The following is a 16,145-nucleotide window of genomic DNA, read 5'->3' on the forward strand; positions in this document are numbered from 1 at the left end:
TGCACACTGACCACCAGGGGCAGACACTCAATGCAGTAGTGGCCGAGCTGCAGTGACTTGGTAGTTGCGGTTCTCAGGTGACGCACCAGGAACCAGAGAGGAGGGAGACCAATTCCGGGGTGCATATCTGAGAACTGACCTCTCATAATCCGGGACCCCTCAGGGGATGCTGGAAAGCCGGTTTCAGCCCAATCCCCGCAGGCCAGGCTGAGGGACCCCACTGGTGCACAAATCCGTGCACCGGGCCTCTAGTATAGCAAAACTGTCATGGGCTGAAATGTGTCCCCACAAAATTCATGTTAAAGTCCTAATCCCCAGTACCTCAGAATGTGCTGTATTCTGGATAAAGGGTCTATATAGAAATGATCAACTGAGATCATTAAGATGGGGTCTAGTTCAGTATGACTGGTGTGCTTATAAGAAGAGGAGGTTAAGACATACAGATACACATGGAGGGACATCCATGTGAGAACACAGTGAGAAAACAGCCATCTACAAGTCAAGGGGAGAGGCCTCAGAAGAAACCAACCCTGACAACACCTGGATCTTAGACTTCAGACTCTAGAAACGTGAAAAATAAATTTCCTGTTGTTTCAGGTACCCAGTCTTGTAGTACTTTGTTATGGCAGCTCAAGCACACTAACGTAACAAAACCAAGGGAGTAACTCTCCCATCATATTCACAGGTTCCATCCATATTCAAGGGGAGGGGAATATAAAGGCTTGTACTGTATACCAGTCAGTGGGATTCTTGGAGGTGTCTGCAAAGTCTGCCTATCACAGCTGGCAATCCCCACCAGATCCTTTTTTTTCAATTCAGCTGGAAGAACTGGTTTAACTTCTGCTTGTTTCATTTTACTGATTTTTCTATTCCTTTCCCACTCAACTTTTAATCTTACTTCTAGTTGGTTCAAGGTGTGTTGGGACGGAAGCGTGAGCCCAGAGCACAGGATGAGGACTGTGTCTCTAACTAGATGCAGAAGAAATACTAGGGGGAAGAAGGTGTAATGCAGTCAGTCTGTCCTATATCCAATTTTCAGGAAAGAAATTCTATATAATAAAAGGCTAATATGCAAATAGACCGAACAGTGGAACAACTGAACAACCGAACAACCAGTCGCTATGACGTGTGATGACCACAAGGGGGCGCGTGCGGAACATGGCAGGCGTTGGCCGCAGTGGGATGGTGGAGCTGGTGAGCGGGGGCGCCTGTCACTGTCATCAGGGCGAGCCTCTGGTGGTTACCGAAAATCCTTTGCTCCCACGTGCCATGGTCCCGCCCAGCGCTCGCACTCGCTGCTGGTGCTGGCCCCACTCGCACCTGCTGCTGGCGCTGTCAGGGAGTGGCAGCGGGAGCAGGGTTGCCAGCAGACAGGGGACCAAGGGCCGCAGTGGGAGGGGCCAGGCAGGGGCACAGAGGATGGGCGGAGACCCACCCCTGTGCCCACCACAGCCTCACAGCCCACAGTTCCTTTCAAGGTACACGAATTCATGCACTGGGCCCCTGGTGGAATATAAAAATGTGAACAGACTTCATTTTTCAAAGCCCCCGAAAGATTCTCATTTTCTACTGTGAATGTTTTAAAGCAACAAAATCTGGCCATGTAACATTCATTCTTGTTTAAATATAGTACATATTTCTGTAGTTTACACATAGCTGAGAAAATCAGATTCTGTTTCTACTCTTAATTCTTTCTGGTTTTCTGCATAATAACAGGCCAGACCTGATGGTGTTGCTGATAATTACACAGTCACACAGCAGAGCAAGGGCAAGTGTTCCTGGACCCAACTTCAGTCTGCCTCTTGCCACTACATTATTGTCTTCAGAACATGTTTTAAGTGGAATCCTAGCTGAACAACTGCAGTTGCTACATTCTGTGAGACCACAATAAACAGGAAAACCCTGGGCACCACATCCACAAAGAGCACAAGCAGCTACCCTGCTACTTTGCTGTTTGCAGGCCTAGAGCACGCCTCCCACGTATCCCAGTGTTTCCAAAGAATCCCAGATGCCTGGTAAGGGGTGGGGGTAGGGAGTGATTGAGAAAGAAGGTGTTTGGGGCTTCAGAAAAGAATGCAGAGTCCTGGGAACAGAGAGCCACAGGTACAGATGGGAGAATTTGATGACTCTCCAACTGTTTCAGTCTTTTTCCTGACAAAAATCTGGTACAGAGGGACTGTGCTGGTATCTTGCCCGCTTACTAGGGGCCAAGCCCTCACACAGCTGTAAGGTCTGCTGGAGGATGGCCCTGCCCCTGGCTCTGTCTTATCCTGACACCGACATTCGTTCCATGCCCCAAGGTGCATGCCTCCCATCCCTCCATTCATATCTATGTCCATATATACCTACATATCTGTAGCCTTAGCTATATCCATATCTCCATATACAGTATATGCAGGTACTTCATATTGCCTTATTCATTTAACAAATTTGTTGAGCCCTGCAAGAGAACATTACTGGGAGCCTCCCCAGTATCAAACCCTTTCCTCAGGATGGGCACCCAGTGGCCTAATTTAACCAATATAATCCCAAAGTAATTAATTTGGGACTGGGCACTTGTCCATATATAAACCCAACAATGCTTTGGCATTGCCTGACCAAAGTGATTGTTTCACGGGTGGGCATGTAACCTGAATTAATTCAAAGTAAATTTCAGGAGGTTTACTCAGAGTTGGTAACTGTCTGTGGTATACTGATTGAAGCCCTGGAATGGCTGCAGCCATTTTGTCATCATGAGGGGGAGGGAAGCCTGAGGACTTTGTCAACACATTGAGAAGGACATGCAGAGAGGATCATAGAAAAATGGAGTGGGAACCCTAATTAAACTGTGCCAGTGGACTAGTCCCATCTCTGGCCTTTTTCCTTGTATAAGCCAGTTTGAACTGCATTTTTCTGTTACTTGCACTGGGGATTCTGTGGTGAATAAGACAGTGCCGCCGAAACCGGTTTGGCTCAGTGGATAGAGCGTCGGCCTGCGGACTCAAGGGTCCCGGGTTCGATTCCGGTCAAGGGCATGTACCTTGGTTGCGGGCACATCCCCAGTAGGGGGTGTGCAAGAGGCAGCTGATCGATGTTTCTCTCTCATCGATGTTTCTAGCTCTCTATCCCTCTCTCTTCCTCTCTGTAAAAAAATCAATAAAATATATTTTAAAAAAAAAGACAGTGCCTACCCTCCTGAACTTACATTTCAGTGGAGGGAGGTAGATAAACAAATAAACATGGTAATTTCATCAAATGTTACATGTTGTGAGAGAAATTAGGGACTTGCAACTTTCGATTATGTGGTCAGGGGAGCCCCCTCTGGGGAGGTAACATAAGACTTGTGATCAAAAGAGTGAGAAAAAGCCATTCCTGGAAAGATCTGGGGGGAAAGGCACCGGGCAGAGGGAACAGCCAAAGCAAAGCTGTGAAGTAGGAGTGAAGATGGGAGGTTTGGGCAACAGAAAGATCCAGCAGGCTGGTGAATATTGAGCAATGGGGAGCGAATGAAATGAAGTTTAATTGGCCTCACTTGCAGGCTGTGTATGAAGTCTGGATCTTACTCTTGAGTAAGACTGGCAGCTATTTGGAGGATTTTGAGCAGAGGTATGGCATTCCTGATGTAATTTTTTAGAGAATTTATTGGAGTGACATTGGTTAATAATGTTTCAGGTGTACAATTCTATAATACATTATCTGTATATTTTATTGTGTTCACCACCCGTCATCTCCTTCCATCACTATTTATCCCCTCTTTACCCTCTTCTACCTCCCCCAACCTCTTGTTCCTCAGGTAATCATCATACCACTATGTCTAAGTTTTTTGCTTAATCCCTTCACCTTTTTCACCCAGCCCCGCAGTTCTCTTCCCTCTGTCAGCTGTCAAACTGTTCTGTATGAGTGTTTCTATTTTGTTAATTATGACCTACTATTTGTAAAGGCATCTTCAAGCTGCTTTGTGGTGAAATGACTACAGGAGCAAGAAGAGCAGCAAAGAGCAGTCGGAGGCACCAGGTGAGGAGTGAAGCTCATCTAGACCCAGATGGTAGCAGTGAAGATGGCAAGAAGTAGACAGATACAGGGAGTGTTAAGAGGTATTTGAAGCCCACTCACCCCTAAACAAATTTTTCAAAAAGCCACAGGGCAAGCTGCTTTCTTTTCTCCATTGCTATGCACATTCTGATGGGCCCATTGCAAATGGGGTCTACCGGCCCTTCCTAAGTACCCCTCAGAGACCCCCACCAGTTTGAGCGCTCTGGTCTACATTTACCACATAAAAGCATGCCCTTGACAGCTCTGTTCATATTCTAGCCTATATAATAAAAGTGTAGTATGCAAATTGTCCCCTCAACCGGGAGTTTGTCCAGGAGTTCAACCAGGGGGCATGGGGGAAGGGAGTACCCAGCCAGCAGCCGCTAGGGACCCTACCAGTGCACGAATTTTGTGCACTGGGCCTCTAGTATGGTATAAACAGAGAGGCAAACAAATGTTAAGAAAACAATGAGTTTAATAAAATTACTGTTAATTGAATCAGGACACATCCAAGTGGCATTACAAACACCTTCTTAATAACAACAAATGGCAAATTTATACAAATTACAGGCTAGAACATAATGAATACAAAATCCATCCAGAAACCATGTAAAAAAGCATCACATAACAAAAGCAAATCTCATTCAAGTGGCTAAAGAACTCAAGCCCTGCATTTTGATAATTGCACAGTTTTCAACGTTAGCGCATCTAAAGCCTGCCCCTGGTCAGGGCACTATTCAAGACTACAGCATCTTCAATGACTCTAATGATTTAAAGATTCTAACACTTTTAAGCATTGATGTCAAGAGACATCGGGTAAAAGGTTCACTATGCAAAACTCAAACAAGAATATGTGAACGTTCTTTGCAAACTGTAAGGTGCTGTGCAGATGTTGTTAGCTATTGCTATTATTGTTCAGTGAGATTTCACTGAACCTGAGAAAAAGGAAGACTAGTCTGTGTAACTGACAAATATGACTTGTAGAACATCTTAAAAGGAACGCAGATAGTACTTTTAAGTACACATAGCAATAAAACTGGCAAGAAAAGTGTGGCCAGGAATGATGGTAATTTTAGGAATTCCAGACTATTTTAATAAATATATAAGGGTTTAAGCTATTCATAGGTTACAAGTAATATTTATCATTAGGTTCCCCAAGTCCCTGAAAATAAGTTATTTTCTCAGGTGACCCTTTCCCCCTGCAAAAAAAAAAAAGAAAAGAAAAAGAAAAATATTGTCAAGTTATTAATATGCTATTTTAGTCCAGCTCTTGCAAAATTTATCTTAAATATGAGTTGAGTCTGAATAAAGTTGTACTTCTTCGGTGGAGGATGCAGAGTGCTTGATGGCAGAGAAATCCACTGCTGACCTAAGACAAGCGACAAAGTCGGCACCATAGCTGAATCATTTATAAAAGGGGCCTAACAACACTCTACAACTTCACTAGAGTCACTCTACTTCATTGGAGCATGAAGCAATAATCATGAACTGGTCTGGAGATAAGAAATACACACTAGATATGGTTGAAACAAGATGTTTCATGTACCTTCAGCTTCCATTTTTCCTTGGGTACTCCTTCTTTATTTGTTTTTACTGGTCTCCTTGGGTACTCTAGATATATACATACATTTATGTAAAAATGGGAAATAAACACCAAACAAGTCAATCAGTTGTCTCTATTGGCAAAGCTGATGAGATTTTTATGGTTAAAACAGTCCAATTATTACAATGCATTTCAGTTGGATTCCCAGGAAACACAGGTGTGGTTTTTTTTAATGAAAGGTTTAAATTTCCTCAGTAACAACTCAAAACTGAACTTTGCTGCTACATGTAAAATGATATCCACTTGAAGAGCTAATGACATCAGATGCATTCTACAGCAGACTTTTCAGTTTTCAGCATAATGAGGAAACAAGATTATATTCTGGGGAGGGGGGAGGCAAAATGGAGGTGAGGTGAGAAAGGTAATGTGTTACAGTAAATGGGGTTAAATCAGTAGCTTGTACTGACATTCAAGTTACACTTCCTAATTGAGGTTATTCTTATAATTAGTTTTCAAACAATAGTGAACATATTCCTATCTTAAAACATTTATAAGGGCTCAATTGTAGCTTTTCTTTTTATACATCCTGAAGTATGTACACTGTGCAACAGAAAACCAGTGAAAAATAAATCTATATGTCAAATACCATGTTATTTCAACAGCAGCACACTAACAAGATAACAGTTGAAACCCCAGGAAAAAATTAACTGGTTTGAAAACAAGTCTATACTGTAATAATCCTAAATATTAACACTAGCATCAAAGTCTAAATTTCAAACACTTGGTACTTTTTCCAAGAGGAAATTACAACTGCTTGAATCCCTGGTTTAAATACTTGCAGAAAAATACCCATATAATTATCTACTCAGCAAATGTATGAAACAAAATAATCCAACATGGGACATTAATATTTTACAAACAGCATAATATCCCAAAAGTACAAGAAAAAACATTGGCATTATAGAAAAAGAAATTAAGTGGACAACAATTCTAAGTGCAACATGGCATCTAAAAGTGGGGACCATCTAGAAATCTACCACATAATACCCCAGACTCAAACAGGGGCATTCTACAATTTTATATTAAATTTGTACAATTTTATACTAAAACTGTAGTCTTTTTTTTAAGAAAGCACTTTACATTTAGAATAACTGCTTATAGAAGACATTAAACTACAGACAGTATTTAATTCTAGGCAAGAATACAATTCTGCATTAAAAATAGGGGTGAACAAATTGGTAATGACAAACACAGCAAGAGGCATTGTATTAGAAATTAACAATAACAGGAAATTTGAACAATGACATACCTACTTGAGACACCTACCTGAAAGAATAAAGATACAATGTAGTTTTTTTGTTTTATTTGTTTTTTAGAAAATGGCCACTAATCACTCATGAAAAAAATGCAAACAGCTGTCAGGAAAAGTTGGCGGAATTTGAACTTAATCTAAACTTCTAGTGAGTATCGAACTAGCATTAAGAAATGCATACAAGATGTAAACCAAAGTAGTGGTTATCTCCAGATGGCAAAATTACAGGGTACTTAAATTTTCTTCCTGTTTTTATATGCATTTTCTGGGTTTGTTTTCAGATTGCATACAAGTAGTACCAAGTGGCTAGAAAGAACCACACACTAAAGATACTAAAATAAAAACACACGTCTTTTTCGATCAGAAAGGGCCTCAAGAATTATCTAATTATATATATCTGGGATATATTGACTCTGATTGAAAAGACTAGATTAGAAATCCCAAGAATACCTCCTGGGTGATAAAAACAATCTATTTTCAGAATTGTTCACATTCCCTAAGTATGCAAAAATAAACATTTAAATGTAAATTCCTATCATATACAGTATAAAAAAACAGTAGGAAAAACAAATTTAAAGGCAATTTACACAAACGTGGTAATTAAAGCATAACTTCATTGTTGAACAAGAGCAAAACAGCTTATTAAAGAGTTGGTGTGAAAGCACAGGCTGGCCTGCAAGGAGACAGCTAGCTCTGCTTTGCTATCGAGATCCTTCAATAAACCAGTTCGTGTAAAATGGGTGGTATTCAGCCGAGTTTCCCCATGAAATAATGTAACGAAAGGTTCCTATTGACTAGGGATTATACTTTTTTTGAAATTTCTCAGTGACATTCAGAATAATTCCAGCATTAACAATTTAAGCAGTTTTCTATAGGAATTTACAAACCAAAATCCAATGACTTGGTACTTTCATGATAGTTAGGGAAAGTATTTCAACAAAAATAAAGTTTAGATTTGCTTCACTGTGTACCTTATTAATAGATCCAGAAAAGTAACATGCAAAACCATCTACAAGAAAAAATGCTATAGAATGTTTTTGTTGTAAAATATTCCCAGAATAATGTGTAATTAAACATAATTATTTGCCACCAATTTAATTTTTTCAAATTTTCATTTGCAAATGAGAGGCTTATAGTTAAAATAGATGATGCAAAGCACTGTATCAGAAAGATCAAAATTTACACTAGTCAAATGTGACTCCTTAAGGATGGATTTTAACATGTTCTTTCACCATAATTGAAATAATCAGTATCCTGGATGCATTTGCCATTTTTAAAACAATCTAACGCTATCAAAAGGTGATGTTCACTTTAATCCTGCTTGCCTTCACGCCACTGTCGTGAACCTTCATTCCAGGCCACATAGACAAAGAGGGCCAGCACCACGTGGACAGCAACCACGGCAACAATAGCAGCATAAAAATAGCTGTCCCTATTGGACATCCCAAAGGCACCTATCAAGAGATAAAAGTTTTCATTTTATTCCAAAATTTATCACAGTACAAAAAAAACAACAACAACAAAGCATACTAATTTTTATTAGCTATATTTAATTAATCAGGGAATTAAAAAGTAACACTTTGGGTGGTGATAAAACAAGTATTCATTTAAAGATTTAAATACCTTCTTATACACGAAAAATTATTTTGAATGAGAACTGTAATTATCACTTCATCTAAGGACTCTGATACAAAAAAGGGGACTTTATTTCCTCTTCCTTCCAATGTCTGCCACCAAAGGTACATTCCCCCCAAATTCCTCCTCCCATGTCAGCCAACTTTTGCTCTCAAAGGGATATTAAAAGAAAGAATCTACAAGCTATTTCATAGAAAACCATAAATGATTATGATGTCAAGCTGAAATAACTATGAGTGATGAAAATATTCATTTCATGAAGTAGGACTCATTCAGAGCAACATTATATTTGAAAAGCAAAACAGACGAAAGAAGCAAACTTAAGAATACCCAGTCATAAAGCACAGAACATTAATTATAGTAATATGTCTATAAAAATATAATTACCTTCAAAAACGTAAGATTTAGTGGTGAAATATAACCCAATAGGTACAGTGATCATTAAAGCTGTGAAGAACAGCAGAGTCTTCAGGGTAGATGCTAATGAACTCTCATTTCTGGAATAAAGTAAACAAAGAGAAAATCAGAACCTGCACAGCCACTTCCAACCCTTCTTGTGTCTATAAACACTATAAATACTCACAGAGAAGACTCTGGAAACCCTGTTCCTGCCTTGAAAGCAGTGGCCAGAGGAAGGGGAGCAGTCAGGGACTCAAAACTGAAAGATCTTAGAGACCCAGCTGCAGGCCCATCTCCAAGAGACAGTCATTCATATCCAGTGTAAGAGGAAGTATCAAAGTGTGAAAGTAGTTTGTAATCTCCAAAGTGCTATGCAAATGTACACTGTAATTACAGAATTTTGGAGGTAGCAAGGGAGAACATACACAGAAAACAACTAATGGCTAGTACAAACAAGGAATGAGAATCTCCAAAGAAAAAGCAGTCTAGAACAATCTGGATGCAACTGAGGAAATTCACTCAAAATTTCTTTGTAATTAAATAGCTATAGTACAGTTTAGATGGTCTTCACATAACATGGATGCATTAAGTTTGAATGTCAAAACAGTTTCTCATCACTGAATTCTATTTGTCCACAGACTATTTTAAAACCAATATTCTAATGGAAAAAGTTTTGTTCCAGAATACAATAAAACTACTCTGAAGAATGTAACCAAGTTTTAAAATTATATATGTAAAGAAAAATAAGTCCAATAAACTGCTACTTAAAACATTAACAATATAAAGATTAATAGAGCATAAACTGGATAACATAAAAATGTCCAATAATAGGAAAATGATTTCATAAATGATGTACATCAATATATGGAGACCTTAAAAAGAATTTTGACTATTATTCACAAAATATTCATGTGACAAATGAACAAGGCAAATTACAGTGCATTATGTATGTCAGGGGTCTGCAAAATAAGGCCTGAGGGACCAACACTCATTTCTGTAAATAAAGCTTAACTGGGACAAGGCTACACCCATTTGTTTATGTATCATCTAAGACTGCTTTGGAGCTGCAAAGGCAGAACTGAGTGGTAGACCATAAGGCCCTCAAAACCCTAAAATATTTACTATCTGGCCCTTTACAGAAAAAGTTTGCCAAGCCCTGATGCTGTTTTACCCACTTTTTAATGTCGGCATTTGTCCTATGCATTACAAATGAGCAAAACTATTGAAACTGAGCTTCAGTAAGCTTCCAGCAACCCTGAACACATACACACCACCTGATTAATTAGCAAAGTTCAACCCTATAGCTTTAATCATTAGTTTAATTAAGGTCCTTTTTTCTCCTTAAATCGAATAATCCTCAGACTACTTAGCACACTTCTAACTTTATGCTCATAGTCAACACCTAAATTTAATTCTCTTTCTGGTTATCCTCAGCTAGAGGCTCATTTTTATGTGTTACCTTTAGGAAAGAGCTCAGCATTCAAAGTCCCCCCAAAATATTCTCCCCTCCAGGCACCTTTCCTGATTACACCCTGAAAAGAGTCATTGCTCTCTGGGATCCAATCACACTTTGTTCATACTTCATATGACAGTTTGCTTCCTATATAGTCCTGCACATCTCTCTGTATCTCTAGAAAACCCAGGCAAAGGAGTTCTTATAACTGTATATAGAATTAGCAGGAAGGTTTCTGACAGCCCCAAAAGGAAGGGAACATCACAAGTTTATTACAAACTTTTTGACTGTGCAATCCATCATTAAATAAAAGTTATGAGCGCATACCCCATACAGGCATTTTGATGTTTTAAATAGTTTATAGACACATTATTAATACAGTCTTTAAAATATAAAACATATGCAAAATGGGTACTAAAAAGATATTAAGATTTATGTAGAAGTTCTAATATTTTCTTTCCATACTTCAATAGATCATCTTTAAACATTTAATTTAGCATTTAACACTTTGGTGATCACTATACAATTCTCATCTAAAATGCATGAGCTTCCTTAAACTGTTTCCTAGTAGTAAATTTTTAGAGGAATTTATTTGTGTAATCTTCTTGACGAATATGAGTGTCTGCAGTAGTTCTATAAAAACACAGTCAGCATTTGGCCTCTTTTTGTGGAGCCTCAAAAAAAACTTGACTTTCAGGGTGTGTCTATGGAGCGTTAAAGTATGGGTTTTAGGGATGTAAAGTTCAGATTATTTAACCTGATAAAGAAATAAAGCTTAAGAATCTAGAGAAAGGGCCAATTAACTGGTTCTCTTGTTCTTTAGATTACTTCCCTTGAATATCTATTATCTGACCTGGTTTTGAGAAAAGGTTATTATTGAAAAGAAGATATAATGCCATAAAAATGTTTTAAAGCTAACAAAATCACTTCTAATTCTACCACCCAACATAATCTTTTATTTTCTGCATGTTAATTTCTAGCCCCACACACTCCACATATAACATATCTTAAAAATTTATAGTTTATCTTCAACTCCTTTCTCTTTACCTTAAACTCCAAAAATTTGACTCTTATTCTGGGTTGTGACCTCACAAATATGGGACTAAGTATAAAGTTAGGCATACAAAATTTTGAAAACTAGCAAACTTCCTCTAGTGCTTAGAGGACATTTTCTCCTTGGCTTCCAGCCACAGCCCACTGCAGCTGGCAGTTCTGCTAGCTAGCACAAGGCAGCTTGGGTACAACCAGTGATTTATTCTAAAACAAAGCAACTGATGGCATTCAACTGATTTCTCCTATGTGTCTTTGACTGGGTGTTACTGACTTGTTAGAAAGGAACAATGTGGAAGTCCAGAATTAAAATTGGTCTCACACAAAAGAAATAATGCAGGTGAACCTTATTGTGCCCCACTTTTAAAACCACTTAAGAGTTTACCCCATTCATATAAACTTCTGCAGCAAACACTAAGCAGATAACAGAGCTTACAACGTCCCCTTTTGTGGCAAGCAAGACTTCTACTCCTAGTAGATTTCACTACAATTTCCATTAGGAAACACGAAAACCAGTCTAGGAGAGATAGAGTGTATTTTAAGTGTACTTAATGAAAATACCTGTTGCTATCCTTACTAATAAAAGTAATAATAATTAAAAAAAACACCTACACAACACTATATTGACATTGTGAGGGGGGGGGGGAAGAGCACAAGCTCCAAAAATAACAAAATTTAATGTCACAGTGAGCTAGGTCGAATGCCAGCTTCAACACTTATCGTGTGGCCTAACTGTGATATTTGGCAAGTCACTTACCCTGAGTCAACTTCATCTTCCTTAAAACCAGGGAAACTAAGTACTTTCTTCATTCTGATAATGTTTGTAATAAAGCACCTATGCTGAGCTTGGCACACTGTAGGTCAGCACTGAATGGTAGCTAAATCCCTTCCCAACCTATAACCTACCGAGGTACAGAGGTACTGTTGGCTGGGCTAGTTGGCCAGAACCACCTGCTCCCTTAAACTCCTTCTGCTCAGCTACCATCCCCCATCCTATTGACTCCCCACCAGAAGCAGTCTCACACCAGGGACAGCCCTTACTCCCTTTCATTCATTTATGCAGCACTTATTAAGCCCCGATGGTGCAGGCCCTGTAGGGGACACGGAGATGAAGAAGGCCGGGCTCCTGTCCTCAGGGGGCACCCTGTAGTGGGGAAAGAGATTGCAGACAGCAAGAACGCAATATAGACGACAGTGAGAGGAAATGCTAAGACAGAAGAGCTGTACGCCGCCGGCCTATATCGTCCCATAACCCCGGGTCCCTTGTTCCCGAGCGAAGGGCCCGGGCCAGGCGTGCAAATGCTGCCGGCCCCAACCTCCTTCCCCGCTCCCCCACCCTACAGCCGGGCCCCGAGGGTCCAGACCTCACACCCACCACAGGCCGGCCCGTTCGGCTCTGCCCAGCTCCGGGCCCGGGCCGGCCCGGCTCGCGGTCAGGGGCCCCCTGCCCAGCCCGAGCCCCGCTCTCGACTACCTGACGTCGGGCAGCTGCAGCGCGTTCAGCGCCGCTTTATCAATGCGCTCCATGGCGTTGCCACCCGCAGCAGGTCCTCGCAAGCGGACTGGACTCAGCAGCCACTCTCAATTGGTTTAAACCGCGAGCGGTAGAGGTAGGCCGCGACGGAAGTGCCGGCAAGCGCTGGGTGGCGGGACGCTGTGCGCATGCGCGGCGCACTGTGGTGACGCGAGTTTCGGCGGGCGCCGGCGTTCACGTGACTTACCGGACTGGGTTCCTCGGCGTGCGCCCCGGTGGGGGCGGTTGGTGGTCGAGGAGCAGCCCGGGCGAGTAGCCTAGCCACTCCACGTTGAGCCTGGACTTGCCTCGCAGCATGGTTCTGCGGGGCTCGCGGCGCTCTTGCCGCAGCCCCCTGAGCGTCAGCGAACACCTCCCGTCCGGGTCCCGGTCCCAGCCCCTGTCGCAAAGCTGCGGTTGCGGTTGCGAGGCGACAGGAGCAGCTGAGCCGAGAGGAGGGACGTCCAGGCAGACCAGTGTGGTGCTAGGCAACCAAGCAGATTCCGATGACTACAACAGAAAAAAAAAAAAAAAAAAAAAAAAAAAAAGCAGTGCACATTATTCCCCAGCCCTTGAGCAAATGCCTCATTAATTATTACCCACAGTGAAAGTCCAGCCTTGGGAAACTGGGAGGAGTTAGTTAACACTCACCGGAGCCCGTAAAGCTATAGAATGTCAGAGCTGAAAGAGCCCTTGCTGAGAGTAACTGTTCCAGACTCCACGCTGATGACCCCAAAGTCCACTTAAAGTTAAAAACCTATTTTGCAGCTGCTTCGAAAGCCGCCAATGAGACAACAGGGACTCAAATAGTAAGGGACAGATGGGCCTCCCGGGCGGGCGGGCCTCGAAACCCGAGAATGTATAAACGAAAAGGGTGAGTAAGCCTAGGGTCAGGCTTGACAAACTTAGGCTGTCACTGGCTGCTAATAAGAGGACAGCCCTTACATGGTCAACTCCTGGAAAGGGCCACTGACCACATATCTATTTTCTGCACCACATGGACACAAACACCACATTTGAAATAATGACTAAACCAGCAGCTTAAAGCTTTGTTAAGGACTGTGTACTGTGCAGCAGAAAGCCAGTCTTTGAGTTCAAATTTAATAATCCCTCTCTGGGCCTCATGCAGACCCTTAGGGGCATAAGAATCAGCTAATACCAGAACTAGGGCAGAATTAGAGAGACTCTAGCTCTGGGGTTTGCAAATCTCTGGCCGGTTGGCCAAATATGTACAGCCAGCCTGCTTACCACCTGTTTTTCTGCAGCCCATGAATTAAGAATGCTTATTCCATTTTAAATTATTTTTTTAATGAAAAGAAAAATAATATATTGCCACATGTCAAAATTAGATGAAATTCAAATTTCACTGTCCATAAATAAAATTTTATTGACACTTAGCATGCTCATTCATTTGTATTGTCTATGGCTGCTTTCATACTACAACAGCGACAGCGTTGAGTAGTTATAACAGAGATTCTTACCGTCCACAAAGCCTAAAATGTTCACTATCTGGCTCTTGACAGGAAAAGTTTGCTGGCCCCTGCTCTAGCTAATCACCCAGTAATGAGTTCCTTGAACCCCAAGGGATCCATAGATGTAGTAATGGGAGTTCTGAGAATAATTTTCAATATTAAAAAAAGCACCCACCAATGAATGTATTTATTGTATGTATTTATTTGCTATAAGGAATCAACAGCTACTTAAAACATCACCTTTCTTTGATGTCTGGCACTAATTACATCACGTTGATAAGGTAATACTGGTTACTGCATGAGAAAATACACATATTTTTACTAAACCAAAATAAACTATTGTATACTTGGCTGATTAAATATTTTAAAACATAGAATGAACACAAGAGTAGGGGTCTTTGCTTTGTGACTTTGTGTATCTCCAATGCTTAGAATAAGGGCCTGATGTATATTTGTTAAATTAATGAATTGGGTCCACAAGGGGGCAAAGAGCAAAAGGGTTATTTGTAGAGAAAAGATTGGAAACCACTGATGTAGTTGTATGAGCTTGCTAGGTCTGCCTTAAAAAAATACCGTAAAATGAGTGGCTTAAACAACAGAAATGTATTGTCACACAATTCTGGAGGCTAGAAGTCTGAAATCAAGGGGTTGGCAGAGTTCGTCCCTTCTGAAGATAGTGAGGGAGAATCTATTCAGTGCCTTTCACCTAACTTCTAGTGGTTTATTGGCAATGTTTGGTGAACCCTGATTTGTAGATGCATCCCCCCTGATCTCTGCATTTATCATCCCAGGGCATTCTCCCTGTGTCTGTATCTGTGTCCAAATTTCTTCATTTTATATTTTATATTGGATTGGGAGCCTACCCTACTCCATCATGCCCTCATTTTAATAGTTATAACTAAAACGACCTTAAATCTAAATAAGATCACATTCTGAAGTACTGGGGGTTAGGAGTCCAACATAGGAATTGGTGGTGGGACACAATTTAGGAAACTGTGTCCTGGAAAGAGAAGGGATTTGTCAGAAGTCATACATTTACCTGATGGGGCCTAGCTCATCTCCTGCCTCCCTGGTCAGCACTTTTACACTTGCACATTAGCAGCCTGTGTGACAAGTTTCGTGATAACTTAGACAAGAACCAGTCATAAATGAGATTTGATGTGGGACAAAATGCCTGGCTAATCTCATTTATATATTAATCGTTTTATTTAAATAAACTAAAACTCTCATACCTTTTTTTTTCTTCCGGACTTCTACACTCTACCCACACTTACTATGAGCTCACTGAGGTGGAGATCAAACTTTTATGATAAACTAAAAAGCTGTAAGAGAAAGAAATAAATTAGCCAGCACTTGGGCCCCTCACCAAAGTCCTGAAACCTCCTACCTGCAGCAGCTGCTAAATAACTAAAAGCCAGTGAAGCCCAAACAGAGCCGTTGCCATGGGAATAAAATGGCATGTCAGGCAACTGTAAGTTGGGCCTCCCTTATTCCTTTGAGAATCAGAAAATGCCTCTCAGATGGAAAGAGCCTCAGTCTGGCCTTTTCATTTAATTTCATTTAATTTATTTTTTTAGTTATTTAGTTATTTATTTTGGCCTTTTCATTTTAGTTGAGAAAACGAAAATCAAAGGATGGGAAGTGACTTTCCCAAATTCACTGGATCAGCAAAGGGATTAGAAAATTTAGAGTTCCTAACTCTCAGTCTAGTGTTTTCTTCACCATAATGTTTTAAACCTCAGTTCCATAACCCAGTG

At 40.8% G+C, this 16,145-nt stretch overlaps 1 protein-coding gene across 4 annotated transcripts in view; it reads right to left on the reverse strand.

Annotated features, from left to right (window-relative positions):
• Positions 1 to 4,459: 4,459 nt before the first annotated feature.
• Positions 4,460 to 16,145, reverse strand: part of VMA21 (vacuolar ATPase assembly factor VMA21) — a 29,826-nt gene continuing 18,140 nt past the window's right edge. For 2 of the 4 annotated variants that reach the window (XM_079764711.1, XM_079764714.1), the window contains exons 2-4: positions 13,125 to 13,426; positions 8,889 to 8,998; positions 4,460 to 8,320 (exon numbers count right to left, since the gene is read on the reverse strand). In XM_079764711.1, coding sequence (XP_079620837.1) covers positions 8,178 to 8,320; positions 8,889 to 8,998; positions 13,125 to 13,234 — 363 coding nt within the window. In that variant the 5' untranslated portion in view covers positions 13,235 to 13,426 and the 3' untranslated portion in view covers positions 4,460 to 8,177. Of the gene's footprint in view, positions 8,321 to 8,888; positions 8,999 to 12,877; positions 13,089 to 13,124; positions 13,427 to 13,567; positions 13,660 to 16,145 lie in introns of those variants that run through there. The other 2 variants (XM_079764712.1, XM_079764713.1) reach the window with 2 other exon arrangements.

The sequence above is a fragment of the Cnephaeus nilssonii genome (assembly GCF_951640355.1).
Source record: "Cnephaeus nilssonii genome assembly, chromosome: X".
Taxonomy (NCBI): Eukaryota; Metazoa; Chordata; class Mammalia; order Chiroptera; family Vespertilionidae; genus Cnephaeus; species Cnephaeus nilssonii.